Consider the following 16,986-nt stretch of genomic DNA (forward strand, 5'->3'; position numbering starts at 1 on the left):
TCCTGCATCATCAGCGAGAGGGCCGTTTGGGACTCAATAGGCAGATTGGGTGCGAGCCAGCAAACAGGGAGTAACAGTCAGACTTGAGTGATATGTGCCTCTGTTAAGGTCTGGAATCGTCCACCCCTCAGACAGACAGAGGACACACACGATAATGCAAGTCACACAGTGAGGTTTATTTCCAGCTAGCTGGGGTCCGATCTCTGCCCGACGCAGCGGGTTTTAACAAGGACCCCAAACCCTTAAAGCCAAGGGTTTATATAGCATTTTCAAGGCACTCAGTAATTTTCCATAGCTTTAGAGAGTACAAGATAAACTACAGGACTTACATAGCTTCAAGGAGTATAAGATAAACTACAGGACTTACATAGCTTCAAAGAGTACAAGATAAGCTACAGGACCTCTGGTCTCCGTGCTGCAACTGCCCACATCCTGGAATTTACAATTAGGTTGTGTTTCAAGCCAGGGGCTGTTAACCCTGACCTTAAGATAGCAGTTCTCATGCTAACGGTCTCTTACACCTCATGTTCCTTTGCATGGCACTTAGTAAATGGTGATTTAAAACACAGCCTCCATTTTCACAAAGGTCAATGCGGAGCTGCGGGGAGAGCAAAAAGAATGTTCCTGAAATAGTAACAACATTGGAGGAGAGGGCTCAGTGACGTAGGGTTAAGGTGGTGGAGAAACAGCCCAGCGACACCTGGGGATTTTGAAAGACATTTAAGGCAAAGCTGTCCCACAGAACTTTCTGTGAGGGACATATTCTATGTCTGCACTGTCTAATGTGGTAGCTGCTGTATTGAGGCTGGTATTACTGGGGAACTGAATTTTAAATGTTATTTAATTTTAATAGTAACTTTGAAATAGTCACAAGTACCAGTGGCTGCTGTGTTGTATAGCACAGCTCTTAGCTCCCAAGACAAATGTCCCTCAGGCCATTGATTTCAAGAGGATTTCAGCAAGACTCACAGTGTTCACTAGACCAGTAATAAAAACAGGGGACCATAAGGCACAATATGGTTCACCTTCTATCCATCCCTGAGTCCATTTTTCTAATACAAGTTCTGTTTTTAAAGATGTGTCTCTTCTCTACTAATGATCGTAGCAAAAATTATGAAAGCTGTTCTAAGTAAATACTGAACAGATGAAAATGTCATCTTTTGGGGAGAACCACTTTCCTACTTGAATTTGCCTTCTCAGGAGGCTGGTACCTTGTGTGTTGAATTTAAAAAAACAAAACCAAGACCTATCACCTTTGAAGGCTTCCAATATTCATATCATGTAATTCTAATAAACGTGGTTGAGACAAAGGATGCTCAGACTAATGTCCTTTTAAAACAGGGAGATCAAGCACATGAAGAAATAAAAACCAAATTCACTTGACTTCTCACCCGGTCTCCTGGGATCAGAGATTCATTAGGAAAACTTTCCTTTCTGTTTAGTCCAGAGGCCCCGGGGGAAATTGGATGCTTAGCAGAGGGAATAAGAAGAGGGAACTGTGCCCGATGAGCAGATCCACAGAGCGCGGTAACGCTCCTCTGTGCGGTCCCTCAGCTTGTACCACGTTGGTGGACAGGACCTGGGTGTTGCGTTTGACTCCTGAGCTGGCTGTGAACTGATGCTTCACTCCTTCCTGCTGTCTCGTGTGGGGACAGAGCTTCAGTCTCCATCATGAACCTTCCAGGGAGTAATTCTGACTTCCACACAGAGTCCTCCCTCCCAGGGACCCATCCAGGTGAGTCTGAGAGCCCAGCAGGTACTGAAGGAAAGGGTCAGAGAGGTCAGAAGCTGAGAACACTCACCTGAGTCACTGCGACCCTAACAGCCCAGCCAGGGGACTAGAGATCTCCGTGTCTGTGTTCTTGTGTTATTAATTCATTATGGGGACAGAGCCAGGAGTGCAGTTTCCAGGTCCTCAGCCTCACTTGGAAAGTTGTTGGCTCCCGTTAAATGGCCAGCAACTGTGATTGGATGGCCATCAGCTGTGGCTAGTTGGCTGTCAGCTGTAACCAGTGAGCCATTGGCCCCTAATATAACCACCATAGCTACGCTTGCAGCAGATTATGGCTGAGCTAGCAAGCGCGAGATGTGGTTAGTACGGTGGATTGCAGGCAGCAGGTAGGGTTGGTTGGTTGGCAGAGAAGCAGACGGCAGGTTGCAGATCGCGTGGCTCTTACCCCCTGTCTCTCCATCCCAGCCGCCAGGGAGAATATAGTGGTATGACTCCCCCATCTGTGGCTCCCATGGGTGTTCCTTTTTGGCCTCAAGAACCATATCCTTCATTCTTGTTCAGGGAGTGAGAGTAGAGACCCCGCATGACACCCTGCATGACATTGATTTATAACTAATTCATTTAATACATTAATATGGATCCTTGAATCTTCCGTACAGGGACCATATTTAAAATTGAGTGATATGCGTGGATGTACCCTTACGTGACCTTGTAAAATGAGTGAGATGCATGAAATGGTTGCAGTATGATGAAAACATATCTGAAGATTTTTGGTGTTCGGGGCATAGGAAAATAGTGTTAGGTGTGGAGGCCGGTGCACTGAAGTGAAATTTCTAAGATGGGGTGTATTTGAGCATGTTTTGTGTTCACTGACAAGATCCAGGCTGATGGAGGTAGGAACTACCTTGCAACACACGTTTGTGAGAAATGCATTGCAGTATCTTCTCTCATGCTGGGTATTCACATGAAGAAGTTATTTAATAAATAGAAAGAGGAATACCAAATAGTTTGAATTATTTCATTCCTGGTGAGGCTGCATATATTTCGGTTTGTAACTTGTTTACTTTGATTTTGGAACAGTTAGTCGAATTTCTATCCCACACCGAGCTCTTTTCCCCTCCCTCATGGTCATTGTCTTCTACATTTTTTTTTTTTTTTTTTTTAGGTTTTGGAAATAACATTTATTTTTTAAAAGTTAACATGTGCATATAATAAGAAAGTGAAAACACAAGACAAAGTCATAATCACAAGCAGTTTAGTTTGATGTGTCCTTCTAGGTCCTGTGTGTATCTACACAACTAAGCTTCCATTTTTATGTAATTAAGATTGTATAGTTATGTATCAAGCTTTTTCACACATATGAATATTTACTATTTAAAAATCCCAAAACTATATGAGTATTTTGATAACCAAGAATACACTACACCAACTCAATCTGCAAAAAAAATGTAATCCTGCCTTTCTTGGTGACAAAAATTTCATAAAGGATAAAAACGGCAACAGGCCTCTATGATAAAGATATTGGCAGAGTTACAATTAAAATACTGCATTCCCTTAATATTCAATTAAAAATGAGACATAAAGCAACAGAGTACACAAAGTATTCTAAGAGAATTCATTATGATCTACACTTTAAAAATATTAACGAGGCAAATTTCCACGGAAATACTTAAGTGTATTTCGATAGTAAAGCCAACAAATGCACGCACATCGGTGGTTATCACAATGTAAATACGAACACATCTGCATACATCCCTCCCTCTATCCTTCCTTCTGCCCCTCTTCCGCCAACCTCAGGAACAAGTCTCATGAACAAGTCGGGACGTCCATTTCTCAGAGATGGTTTAACAATTCCATGTCCAAGCTGCCTCTTTTCTAGCAATTGTAGCAAAAAGATATTTACAAATTGGTTAATTCACTAGCTCTACTTTTTATCATAGTCACCTCAGGACATCTAAAAAGCTCAGCTATTCCAAAATAAAGAATGAACCTTGTCCACAACACAGGTACTTTACAAAAATGCACATGGGTCTATGATTCTAACCTAAAACTGTCTTCTAGATGTGGGGATCCTAGCCAAGAGCCCTTCCCGTCACCTTTCCCCTTCTCCCTCCTCCACCACGTCAATGACTAAGCATAGGCTTACATCTAGTAGCTCGAAGAGGTGGATTAACAAAGACACTCGTCTTCTACATTTTTAATGAACTTCTGTCATACACTTGGGAGTGTAAATTGAGCATTGACCAAATTTTAGGCAAAGAGGACACAGTGCTGAGAACAAAACACTTTGGTGAAGGAGAAATGAAGGGCACCCGTTGTACCTTAAATGTAATGCCCCAAAGGCATCTCACACCACGTTTACATTTATGCAATGAGGACTTCAGTGCACCTGCTAATGGGGTGCGATGTCTCCAGTTTGATTTAAAGTTCTTTCCACTTCACGTGTGTTTTCAAAGTAAAATGCCCTCAACCAGGGAAGCTAATGAATGAGTGGAGAGGCTTCAACTCAGTCCCCTCTGCAAATTGTATTGAATAAACGTCTATATTAGATTCTATTGCTGCTGTAAAATATTCCCGTACTAGTTAATTAAAACAAACAGACATATGCTCTCATAGTTCTGGATGTGAGAAGCCCGAAATGAGTGTCATGGGCTAATATCAGATGTCTGCAGAGCTGGGTTCCTTCTAGAGGCTCAGGTGAAATGCTGTTTCCCTTCCTATTTCAGTCTGTGTTCTGGCCACCTGCCTTTCCTGGCTCATGGCCATACCTCCACCTTCATAACCAGCAGTTTAGCTTCTTCATCTTGTCTCTAGCTTCTACATAGAGGACCATTGTGGTTACGTTCCTCCCACCTGGATGACACTGGGTCATCTTCTTAACGTCAGCCGGTTAGCAAACCTGTCCCATCTCCTACCCTAATCCTCCCTTGCTATAAAAATATCAAATGCAAAGGCACTGGGGATGGGGTGTGGACATATTATGGAGGCCCTTATTCTGCTCACTACAAGGTCTCTTAATAGTGTATTATTGGGGTGGTCGGTTAGCTCAGTTAGTTACAGCGTGGTGCTTATAACACCAAGATGTCCAGTTCGATCCCCACTGCACAATCCTTACAAAAGAAACAAAAAAACCCCAAAAACAGTATATTATTATGTGTGACTCAGGGGGCTTTATGGAAGAAAAATGAACAGAGAATTTATTACAGTTTCTGGAATGAGTGAACACACTAATTGCTTTAATAATTCACGCAAGGAAATAATTGATTCAGAAAACCTGAACCTGCCTGCCCCTGACTCTGACACAGGACCTCACCTTGCTCCTCAGAGCATGGGCCACAGACCAGGAGCTGCAGCATCAACACCCTGGGGAGCTGGTTAGAAATGCAGACTCTCTGAGCCCCCAGGACCTGCTGACTCAGATTCTGCATCAGGTAGGATGCTGTTGACCGTAGGTACATATAGGTTGAAATGCCGGTCTTGACTAGGTTTGCTCACCTTCTCTCTGTTGACTTGGGGCTCAATAATGGTTGGGGTGGGTGCTTTCCTGTGGATTGTAGGTGTCAGCAGTACTCCTTCAGGCAATGCCAGGTACCTCAGGCACAAAATCATTTCTGGATGATAAACACTGTCGGGATGCAGCCAAAAATAATTATAATCAAGGTCCATCAGATACTCCGATATTCACTTTGGACAGATCACTAAAGCCCTTCTGCTCCACCCCAGGGTCTTTGTACTGGCTATTCCCTTTTCCAAGTACATTCGCCCACATTTCCTTTCATCTCCCTCACTTTCTTCACTGAGGTCTCTGTTGAAATGTCACCTTGTTTACAGGACTTGACTAAAAAAAACAAACTAGTCACCGTCTTGTTTTACTCTTGCTTTGCTTTTCTTCACATGTTCTGTCACCATATGAAATGTTATGTATTTTTATTATTAGCTTTCATATTGTTTCTCCTTCATTGACTTGTATAAACTTCTTTTTTTCAGCATTCTAGTACTAACAGGCTAGACAGTACCTAATATTTGGTGAACACTCAATTTATATTCCTGAAATAACATGAAGAATTTCTCATGAAAACTATAGACTATATGATACTTTGGAAAGAAGCAGATTGGGACAACAATTCCTAATCTGAGATGGCACTGGAAACCCCTAGAAGGAACAAGATCCATACAAAAATATTGAAATTAATTACTTGGCTACAAAATATAAATTGTAGCATTAGAGCATGTGAGTAATGTCACTTTGTATGAAAATTACTCGTGATGTTTCTGTCTTGGAAGTCACATCTTCCTCATGAAACCAGAGAATCTCACAAGAGTTTCAGAATTTGTTCTCCTGGGACTTTCAGAGGAGCCAGACCTGCAGCCCCTCCTCTTTGGGCTTTTCCTCTCCATGTACCTGATCACTGTGTTAGGAAACCTGCTCATCATCCTGGCCGTCAGCTCAGACTCCCACCTGCACAAGCCCATGTACTTCTTCCTCTCCAACCTGTCCTTTGTGGACATCTGTTTCACCTCCACCACCATCCCCAAGATGCTGGTGAACATCCAGACACTGAGCAAAGTCATAACCTATGAAGGCTGCATCACACAGATGTACTTTTTTATACTCTTTGGCACGTTGGATATCTGTCTCCTGACCGTGATGGCCTATGACCGCTTCGTGGCCATCTGTCACCCCCTGCACTACACGGTCATCGTGCACCCCCATTTATGTGGGCTGTTGGTTCTGGTGTCCTGGACCATCAGTGTCCTTAATTCCTTATTTCAAAGCTTAATGGTGCTCAGACTGTCCTTCTGTGCAGACTTGGAAATCCCCCACTTTTTCTGTGAACTCAATGAGATGATCCAACTTGCCTGTTCTGACACCTTTGTTAATAACCTGGTGATCTATTTTGTAGCTGTGCTGGTTGGTGGTGGTTCCCTGACTGGGATCCTTTGCTCTTACTATAGGATCGGTTCCTGCGTACGTGCGATGTCATCTGCTCAGGGGAAGTATAAAGCATTTTCTACCTGTGTGTCTCACCTCTCGGTCGTCTCCTTATTTTATTTAACAAGCCTAGGAGTGTACCTCAGCTCTCCTGCTACCCACAATGCACGCTCTAGTGCTACAGCCTCGGTCCTGTACACAGTGGTCACCCCCATGCTGAACCCCTTCATCTACAGTCTCAGGAATAAAGACATAAAGGGGGCTCTGAAAAGGTCCTTTGGGATGACAGCATAAAAGGGACGGTCGTCCTGACTGAAAAAGTGCGCTTGATTTCATGGCTCCAAGTCTAAAACCAGACATTGTGATTCTTTAATCTGACTGTGTTTATGAAATTTCCTTCTTTTATTTATATTCTGGAATTTCCTTTTGTTTGAGTTCAACTTCTGTATATAATTTTTTAAAATTATTTATTTTTTCCATTTAGAGTTGACCTTCAATATTATTTTATATGAGTTTCAGGTGTGCACTATAGTGGTTAGACATTCATATAATTTATGTAGTGACCCCCCATTAGTCTGTACCTCCTGGCACAATATACAGTTCCTGCAATATTCTTTAATATATTCTGTATGCTGTGCTTTTCATCCCTGGGACTATTTTGTAAATATCAATTTATATTTCTTAATCCCTTTACTTTTTTACCCAGCCCCACAACCCTCACCTTTATGGCAACCATCAATTTGTTTTCTGTAAATATGTCTGTTTTTGTTTTGTTTATTTTTCTCTTTCAATTCCACGTATAAGTAAGATCATATGGTATTTGTCTTTCTCTGTCTGACTTGTTTTACTTAGCATAATTCCCTCCAGGTCCACCCATGGTGTCACAAATGGTAAGATTTCATTCTTTTTTATGACCACATAATAATCCATTGTACATATGTACCACATCTTCTTTATCCAGTCGTCAACTGATGAGCACTTAGGTTGCTTACATATTTGGGTGTTATTAATAGTGTTGCAGTGAACATAGGGGTTCACATATCTTTCCTAATTAAGTGTTTTGGCTTTCTTTGGAGAATTACTCAGAAGGGGAATTTCTGTGATCCATATTGGCTGCACCGATTTGCAGTTCCACCGACAGTACACGAGAGTTCTATTTTTCTCCACGTCCTAACTAGCACTTGTTGCTTGTTGCTTTACAACAGCCATTCTGACACGTGTGAGTTGATATCTCATTGTGGTTTTAATTTGATGATTAGTGACCTTGACTATCTTTTTATATACCTATTGGACATCGGTATGTCCTCTTTGGAGAAATGTCTATTCAGTCCTCTGCGCTTTTTAAATGGGATTGTTTGTTGTTTTGAGGTTGAGTTGTATGTATTCTTATAAATTTGGTATATAACCCTTATCCGATGTATCATTGGCGAATGTCTTCTCCCAATCAGTTGGTTGTCTTTTCTTTCTGTTGATGGTTTTCATTGCTGTGAAAAACTTTTTACTTGGCTGTAGTTCCACTTCTTTATTTTTTGTTTTGTTTCCCTTGCCCAAGGAGGTATATCATAAAACAAATGTTACTAAGAGCAATGTCAGAGAATTACTGCCTATGTTTTCTTCTAGGACTTTTATGGTTCCAAGTCTTACATTTAAGTCTTTCATCCATTTTGAGTTTATTCTTGTATGTGGTGTAAGAAGGTGTTCCAGTTTCATATTTTTCCATAAATGCAAGTTTTCCCAACACCATTTATTACAGAGACTATCTTTATCTCACTGTATATTCTTGCCTCATTTTCATAGACAAACGACCATGTATGTGTGGGTTTATTTCTGAGCTCTTTATTCTATTCCATTGAATTGTGTGTCTGTTTTTATACCCGTACCGTGCTGTTTTCATTACTATCACCTTGTAGTATAGCTTGATATCAGGTAGCATGATATCTCCAACTTTGATCTTTCTCAAGAGTGCTGTGGTTATTCATGGTCTTCTGTGGTTTCATATCAATTTAAGATTTTTGTTCTTGTCCTTGAAAAATGCAAAGTTAATATTTAGAAATCAGTTGAATTTTTATACTCTAATACTGAACCATCAGAAAGAGAAACAAAGAAAATAATCTCATTTACAATATTATCAAAAAAATACCCCAGAATAAATTTGACCAAGGAGAGAATAGACCTATACACAGAAAAGTACATGACACTGAAGAAAGATATTGAAGAAGATACAATAAATGGAAGCTTATAGTGTGGTATCAGACAGGAGAAATCAACATCGTTAAAATGTCCATACTACCCAAAGTAATCTATTGACTTAATACAATCCCTATCAAAACACCAAAAATCAACCAAGTACATTTGGAGACGTAATTAGCTTTACTAAGTGATTCGTGAATTCAGGCAGTATCCCTTCTAGCAACCAGAAGGGAACAGCCAAGGTTGTACAAAATGGAAGGTTTTCAATCAAGAAGGGTGGGGCGAGGACCTATTAACAAAAGAAAAGAAAAGACTAATTTTACACCTATGTTTTTTTGGGAGGAGGAAGGGATCTGCAAGGTTTCTTATCCTACAGATTCCCTCTTCCTTCCATAGGGAATGTAGAGGGCCCTTGTGACCAGTGCTTTCACGGAAAATTCCAGACTGGTTGATTAAGATTACATTTTTAGTAGAGGTTGAAACTGCTAAGAGGTCCCATATTAAATCTAATTTGGCCTCATGAGTTTTTACCACCAGTGATGCCATTTTTGGCCTGTGATTTTCTCTTTAACTGTAGTATGGACACTTTAACAATATCAATTCTTCCAAAAATTGAGCAGAGAATATCTTTCCATATTTGAGTCTCCTTTAAAATGCATCCATTGCTGAGTTAAAGGAGCCATACAAAAATTAAGAATACATATTGCATGATATATACATATATACACACATATACATATATTTATAGATAATTATATATATATACAAATTATATAACTATTTATAATTTATATATGTAATCTATGTTTAATTAATTGCTTTGTTGTGTGATTGTCAATAATGTAATCACCCAGATCTTATTTACACGTTTCTGATGGTGATATGGGATGATGAAGCTAATTCAGGTGGATGCTGTTAGAAAAAATAACGTTTGGAAATAGATGGTGAGTCTAAGAACTCTTTCACAGGTAAGATATGTATGTACACATACATATATGGACATTTTTGCCCGACTCTATTTCAGGTAACACACACACACACACACACACACACACACACACACACATCATCACACAGACTCATTAATGTCACTTTCATGTGAAGGAAACAAGAAAGGAATTTGGAGACAATAGAATTTAAAAGAATGAATGGTTAAATTAACATGAAGCTAGGAGAATTAGAACTTTAGGCATATGGATTTAATGTAGAATGTTTGACCTTAATTTTAGTAATGAATACATTTCCTTTCTTCATGTCCAAAGGCCTGAGTCAGAACCACATTTATTTTATGCAATGGAGAATTCATTAGAGCGTTTAAGGGAACAAATCCCCCAAATTGACGTATCTCAATGCTCTTGGCTGACAAATAATATTGAGTCGGCAGTTCATCGTCAAAAAGGTTTTATTTGGGAAAAGGAAAGAACAAGGAAAAAGATGGCTGCCACCCTGCACCTGCACCTGGAGACCCAGTGAGGCCCGTGTTCTAAAACGGTAGATAGATATCTGTACATATGTATAAGGGAGACAGGAACCACAGAGGTTTTTTGAAAAGGAAGTTAGGACCATAGATTTTTACTACGTGGGCTCATAAACTTCCACGAACTTATCTCCCCATTTAGACCTCGCAAGGTGATCAGTTTCCTTAACATGCCAGTTCTCTTTGCAAAAGGAAGAATTAATGCAGACCCATATGACGGATGAAATTCTTAAAGAAAGGATGATAGCATGAATTTGTGACTGTGAGAGAGACGTGGCATCACTGTGCTTCACACAGAGACAGGGAAGAAGTGAACCATGAGAAGCACTTAGACCCGATGATAACTGTGCTGAGTATTGGGGGGCCCACAGCCATGAGGTAGAAGGGACTTTGTGTGTTTCCTTGGTCTGTGGCAGAATGTAGATTTGGAGTGAGTGATCCTAAAGTGTTTGCTTTGTCACTCCTGGATTAAGGTATTTTTTCCTTCATAAGCCAGACGTGAAAATCAGAACACAGCGAAGTCTCCCTGTATGTGGCATCCCGTCCAAGCCCCTGGCTGGCTGTTTGGCAACAGGCGTTCTGTGATGGGTGATATGGAAGAAGGGAGCCTGCCCCTTCCTGAGTCACTGCAGTGAAGGCACTTGAGCTGAGGCGACTTGGGGGAACACTTTAATGGCTAAACATTCTAGCTTTGATTTTTCTCAACAGAAGTATATTTGTTTTCTTCACAATTTGGGGATTTTTCTTGGAAGACTTGGCTCCAGTTGAATTCATAATTGAAGGAAGTGATTGAGGAAAGGACAACATTGGCTTTCATGGTCAAGATATTTTCATGTAAGATGCTGGCTAAGGCAATAATATTATTAGTGTAAATTCTTTCAATTTCTGGAAAGACCTGGTTTCTAAGTCACCAGTGTTCTTGATCACTATTTAAAGGAAATGACAATTATTTCTCAATTTAAAAATATATGAAAGAGAGGGCGGCCGGCTGGCTAAGTTGGTTAGAGTGCAGCGTTCATATCACCAAGGTCACCAGTTCGATTCTCACAATGGCCACTGAGCTGCGCCCTCCACAACTGGATTGAAAATGACTTGACTTGGAGCTGATGAGTCCTGGAAAAACGTGCTGTTCCCCAATGTTCCCCATTAAAAAAAATTTAAAAAATATATACATATGAAAGAAATAATCTTCATCCGTGTACTACTTCACCTCCTCAAAACTCTTCAGTTTTCTCAGTTGTGAAATGTGGATAATAAAAGTACCTTTTCCATAGATATTTGAGAAGATTGAATGAGAAAATAATTAAAAAGAGCTTAATGGTATCTGTCATATATTATGTCCCAATAAATGCTGCAATTATTATTCTGCTCAGGAGATGAACAAGTGTACGTAGGTGGTAATCAGCTTGCTTCCCAGAAGTTATGCAGGAATTTGGTAGCATATCAACTCACCCTGGAAGGAGACTATGAAAACAAATCAAATCACTTACTCCTTGAGTCTGCAGAATTATCTGTTCAGAGAGGCCGTTACATGTACAGGTTGGCACCAAGCAGTAGAATAGAAGGAACAGACCTGGAAGACAGACCTGATTACAATGCAGGTGCGTGTGCTGTGTGGCCAGAGCAGTGCAGGGCCACTGTCTTCACTGGTGTGACACCTATCCTCCAGGAGTCTGTGAGCCTAGGAGAGTATGAACGTATGTAAAGTGCCTCGCATACAGTGAGGCACAAAGAAATGGTTCTGAGATCATAAGGAGCAGATTTTACAAAAATACCTCATATAAGGATTTACTTGGAAAGCAACCTCCTGCTGTGTTCTAGATTCAAAGCCCAGAGAACGCATTCTGCTGGACATTGTTCTCTGGAGTCCTGGACTGAGCTCCCTGTTTGGTCATCAGGAGACCCTGCAAACCTTTAATTTTCTGTGAAACATTGTTAGGCTTATTGTACTATGCTTGCAAAAGCAGAATTTGGGGACATAGTGAAACAAAACAAAAAAATACCATGTCATCAAATCCTCACTTTACCCGAAAGCTAAATTATCCCGAAGAACCTTTTCTGAAAATTCTAGTGTTTCCAGTTTTATTGAAATTTATCAAACACGAGTCTGAACAATAACATTACTACATGAGGCCAGATTAGCAGTTATTTAGAAAAAAACATTATTGTTTTAAGCTTATGTATAAAACCGTTGAAGCCTGTATAAACTGTTATGCGAATAATCAAGGCAGCTTTATTCATGTCACCCCAAAGAATACATACTGGGTGGGGAGAACAGGGGTGCCAAAAATGTACATCTTTTAAGAGATGTTATCACTGTATTACTTTTTGAGGTTGAATTGGATTGTAGTAGCAACGTGTAGTATGACGTTCGCTCAAAAGATGGCCGTTAATCAAATGAGCGCTAGTGTGATTCATTGTGTTACTATTTTAATACAGTTTTTTTCCTTTCTTAATATGTATAGATTTTGGGGCGACCCTCTGTATGTCCACGAACTGGTGAGTAGATAAACAAAGTGTGATGTATCCGTACAGTCGACTACTGTTTAGCAATAAATAATAAAAAGTAATGAACTACTATAAAAACAAAAAACAAAAAAAACCTACAGAAGCCCATGGAATATACCAGTGGTGTGACGTATTTTTTCAACGTTTTTATTATGCCAATTTTAAACATAGAGAAAAAGTGAAAGACTAGTACAGTGATCACCTCTATGTTCATCACCTACATCAAACACATAACATTTGTATTATTTGCTTTATCTGCATTACATTTCTGCTAGGAAGCATTTCAAAGTACACAGAACGACACTTCATTGAAATACTACGCATGCGTTGTTTCATATCAACTTTCCTCTGTCAGCACTATTGGACTTGGGAACATTAGCAAGAACTTCCGTATATTTAATTCACATTCAAATTTCTCCTGGGGAAAGTTTTGAGACAAAGTCCTTTCCCCGCCTTCGTATAATTTCTTATTATATAAAAGCAATCATCACAAAAGATCTATCCCGACACTTGATTTGTGACAAGGACTGAAGAAATACATGGGGTTACGGCCCTCAAGTTGCTGTAAGGAGCCCTGATGGGGCAAAAACACCAGTGTGGGACCCCGAGATGAGAAACGGGCCCCGATGGAGGGCAAGCCCAAGTAGAGCTTCATTAGCAGCGGGTCTGCGTGTGGCTCTCCGTGTCTTCCTGCGTCATCAGCGAGAGGGCCGTTTGGGACTCAATAGGCAGATTGGGTGCGAGCCAGCAAACATGGAGTAACAGTCAGACTTGAGTGATATGTGCCTCACGTTCCTTTGCATGGCACTTAGTAAACGGTGATTTAAAACACAGCCCCTGTTTTCAGAAAGGTCAATGTGGAGCTGCGGGGAGAGCAAGAATGTTCCTGAAATAGTAATAAAGTTGGAGGAGAGGGCTCAGTGAGGTAGGGTTAGGGTGGTGGAGAAACAGCCCTGGGATTTTAGAAAGAATTTTAAGGCAAAGCTGTCCCACAGAACTTTCTGCGAGGGACATATTCTACGTCTGCACTGTCTAATGTGGTAGCTGCTGTGTTGAACACTTGAGGCTGGTATGACTGGGGAACTGAATTGTAAATGTTATTTAATTTTAATAATAACTTTGAAATAGTCACACATACCTAGTGGCTGCTGTGTTGTATAGCACAGCTCTTAGCTCCTAAGACAAATGTCCCTCAGGCCATTGAAATCCAAGAGGATTTCAGCAAGACTCACAGTGTTCACCAGACCAGCATAAAAACAGGGGACCATAAGGCCAAATGTAGTTCACTTTCTATCCATCCCTTAGACCATTTTTCTAATACAAATTCTGTTTTTAAAGATGTGCCTCTTCTCTACTAATGATCGTAGCAAAAATTATGACAGCTGTTTTAAGGAAATACTGAACAGATGAAAACTTCATGTTTGGGGGAGAACCACTTTCCTACTTGAATTTGCCTTCTCAGGAGGCTGGTACCTTGTATGTTGAATTTAAAAAAAACAAAACCAAGATCTATCACCTTTAAAGGCTTCCAATATTCATATCATGTAATTCTAATAAACGTGGTTGAGACAAAGGATGCTCAGACTAATGTCCTTTTAAAACAGGGAGATCAAGCACATGAAGAAATAAAAACCAAATTCACTTGACTTCTCACCCGGTCTCCTGGGATCAGAGATTCATTAGGAAAACTTTCCTTTCTGTTTAGTCCAGAGGCCCCGGGGGAAATTGGATGCTTAGCAGAGGGAATAAGAAGAGGGAACTGTGCCCGATGAGCAGATCCACAGAGCGCGGTAACGCTCCTCTGTGCGGTCCCTCAGCTTGTACCACGTGGGTGGACAGGACCTGGGTGTTGCGTTTGAGTCCTGAGCTGGCTGTGAACTGATGCTTCACTCCTTCCTGCTGTCTCGTGTGGGGACAGAGCTTCAGTCTCCATCATGAACCTTCCAGGGAGTAATTCTGACTTCCACACAGAGTCCTCCCTCCCAGGGACCCATCCAGGTGAGTCTGAGAGCCCAGCAGGTACTGAAGGAAAGGGTCAGAGAGGTCAGAAGCTGAGAACACTCACCTGAGTCACTGCGACCAGAACAGCCCAGCCAGGGGACTAGAGATCTCCGGGTCTGTGTTCTTGGGTTATTAATGGATTTATAACTAATTCATTGAATACATTAATAAGGATGTTGAATCTTCCATAAAAGGACCATAGTTAACAATTAAGTGATGGGCATGGATGTACCGTTAGGTGACCCTGTAGAATGAGTGAGATGCATAAAATGGTTGCAGTACAATGAAACTATATCTGAGGATTTTGCTGTTCCGGGAGTAGGACAATAGCTTTAGGTGTGGAGGCTGGTGCACGGCAGTGAAATTTGTGAGATGGAGTGTATTTGAGCATGTTTTGTGTTCAGTGGAAAGATCCAGGCCAGTGGAGGTAGGAACTACCTTGCAACACACATTTGTGAGACATACACTGCAGTATCTTCTCTCCTGCTGGATATTTATATGAAAAAACTACTTAATAAGTCTAAAGAGGAATACTAAATAGAATTCATTGACTTATTTCCTTACCGACAAGGCTGCATATATTTTGGTTTGTTACTTGTTTACTTATATATTGGAACAGTTAGTAGGAATATTATTCCACACTCAGCTTTTTCTCTGTTGTGCTCATTGTCTTCTACATTTTTAATGAAATTCTGTCATACACTTGGGAGTGTAAATTGAGGATTGACCAAATTTTAGGCAAAGAGGACACAGTGCTGAGAACAAAAGAGTTTAGTGATGGAAACTGAAGGTCACCCTTGTACCTTAAATCTTATGCCACAAAAGCATTGTAGTCAGACCACGTTTACGTTTATGCAACGAGGACTTCAGTGTATCAGCTAATGGGGTGGAATATCTCCATCTTGATTTAAAATTTCTTTTCTACTTCATGTGGGTTTTCAAACACGATGCTCTTACCCAGGGAAGCTAATGAACGAATGGAGAAGCTTCAACTCCGTCCCCTCTGCAAATTACATTGAATAAATGTCTGTATTAGATTCTATTGCTGCTGTAAAATATTCCCGCATGAGTTGATTAAAACAAACAGACATATGCTCTCACAGTTCTGGGTGTGAGAAGCCCGAAATGAGTGTCATGGGCTAATATCAGATGTCTGCAGAGCTGGGTTCCTTCTAGAGGCTCAGGTGAAATGCTGTTTCCCTTCCTATTTCAGTCTGTATTCTGGCCACCTGCCTTTCCTGGCTCATGGCCATTCCTCCACCTTCAAAGCCAGCAGTTTAGCTTCTTCATCTTGTCTCTCGCTTCTACATAGAGGACCATTGTGGTTACGTTCCTCCCACCTGGATGACAATGGGTCATCTTCTTAACGTCAGCCGGTTAGCAAGCCTGTCCCATCTCCTACCTGAATCCTCCCTTGCTATAAAAATATCAATTGCAAAGGCACTGGGGATGGGGTGTGGACATATTTTGGAGGCTCTTATTCTGCTCATTACACACTCTATTAAAAGTGTATTAGTATATACTCCGGGGCCCTTATATAAGAGAAATGAACACAGAATTTATCGTAGTTTCTGGAACGAGAGAGTACACGATTGCTTTAAATGTTAATACATGCAAAGATATAATAGATTCAGAAAACCTGAACCTGCCTACCCCTGACTCTGACACAGGACCTCACCTTGCTCCTCAGAGCGTGGACCACAGACCAGGAGCTGTAGCATCAACACCCCCTGGGAGCTGGTTAGAAATGCAGACTCTCTGAGCCCCCAGGACCATCTGACTCACATTCTGCGTCTGGTAGAATGCTGTTGACCGTAGGTACATACAGGTTGAAGTGCTGGTCTTGACTAGGTTTGCTCACCTTCTCTCTGTTGACTTGGGGGCTGAATAATGGTTGGGTGTGGGTGCCTTCTTGTGGATTATAGGTGTTATCAGTATTCCTTCAGGCAATGCCAGATACCCCAGGCACAAAATCATTTCTGGGTGAGAAACACTGCCGGAAATAACCTGAAAATAATTATAATCAAGGTCCATCAGATACTCCGATATTCACTTTGACAGATCACTAAAGCCCTTCTGCTCCACCCCAGGGTCTTTGCACTGGCCATTCTTTTTTCCAAGTGCACACGCCCACATTTCCTTGCC

The 16,986-nt window shown here is 41.0% G+C and overlaps 1 protein-coding gene across 1 annotated transcript; it reads left to right on the top strand.

Moving 5' to 3' along the window:
• The first annotated feature begins 6,029 nt into the window (after nt 1-6,029).
• LOC117038475 (olfactory receptor 7A17-like) lies at nt 6,030-6,959 on the top strand. Its single transcript, XM_033135442.1, has one exon. The coding sequence runs from the start codon at nt 6,030-6,032 to the stop codon at nt 6,957-6,959; it is 930 nt and encodes a 309-aa protein (XP_032991333.1).
• The last annotated feature ends 10,027 nt before the right edge of the window (nt 6,960-16,986 follow it).

Source organism: Rhinolophus ferrumequinum, chromosome 18 (assembly GCF_004115265.2).
Source record: "Rhinolophus ferrumequinum isolate MPI-CBG mRhiFer1 chromosome 18, mRhiFer1_v1.p, whole genome shotgun sequence".
Lineage (NCBI taxonomy): Eukaryota > Metazoa > Chordata > Mammalia > Chiroptera > Rhinolophidae > Rhinolophus > Rhinolophus ferrumequinum.

Coding starts and splice junctions, on each gene's coding strand:
- LOC117038475 (XM_033135442.1), top strand. CDS start 6,030: ATGAAACCAGAGAATCTCACAAGAGTTTCAGAATTTGTTCTCCTGGGA.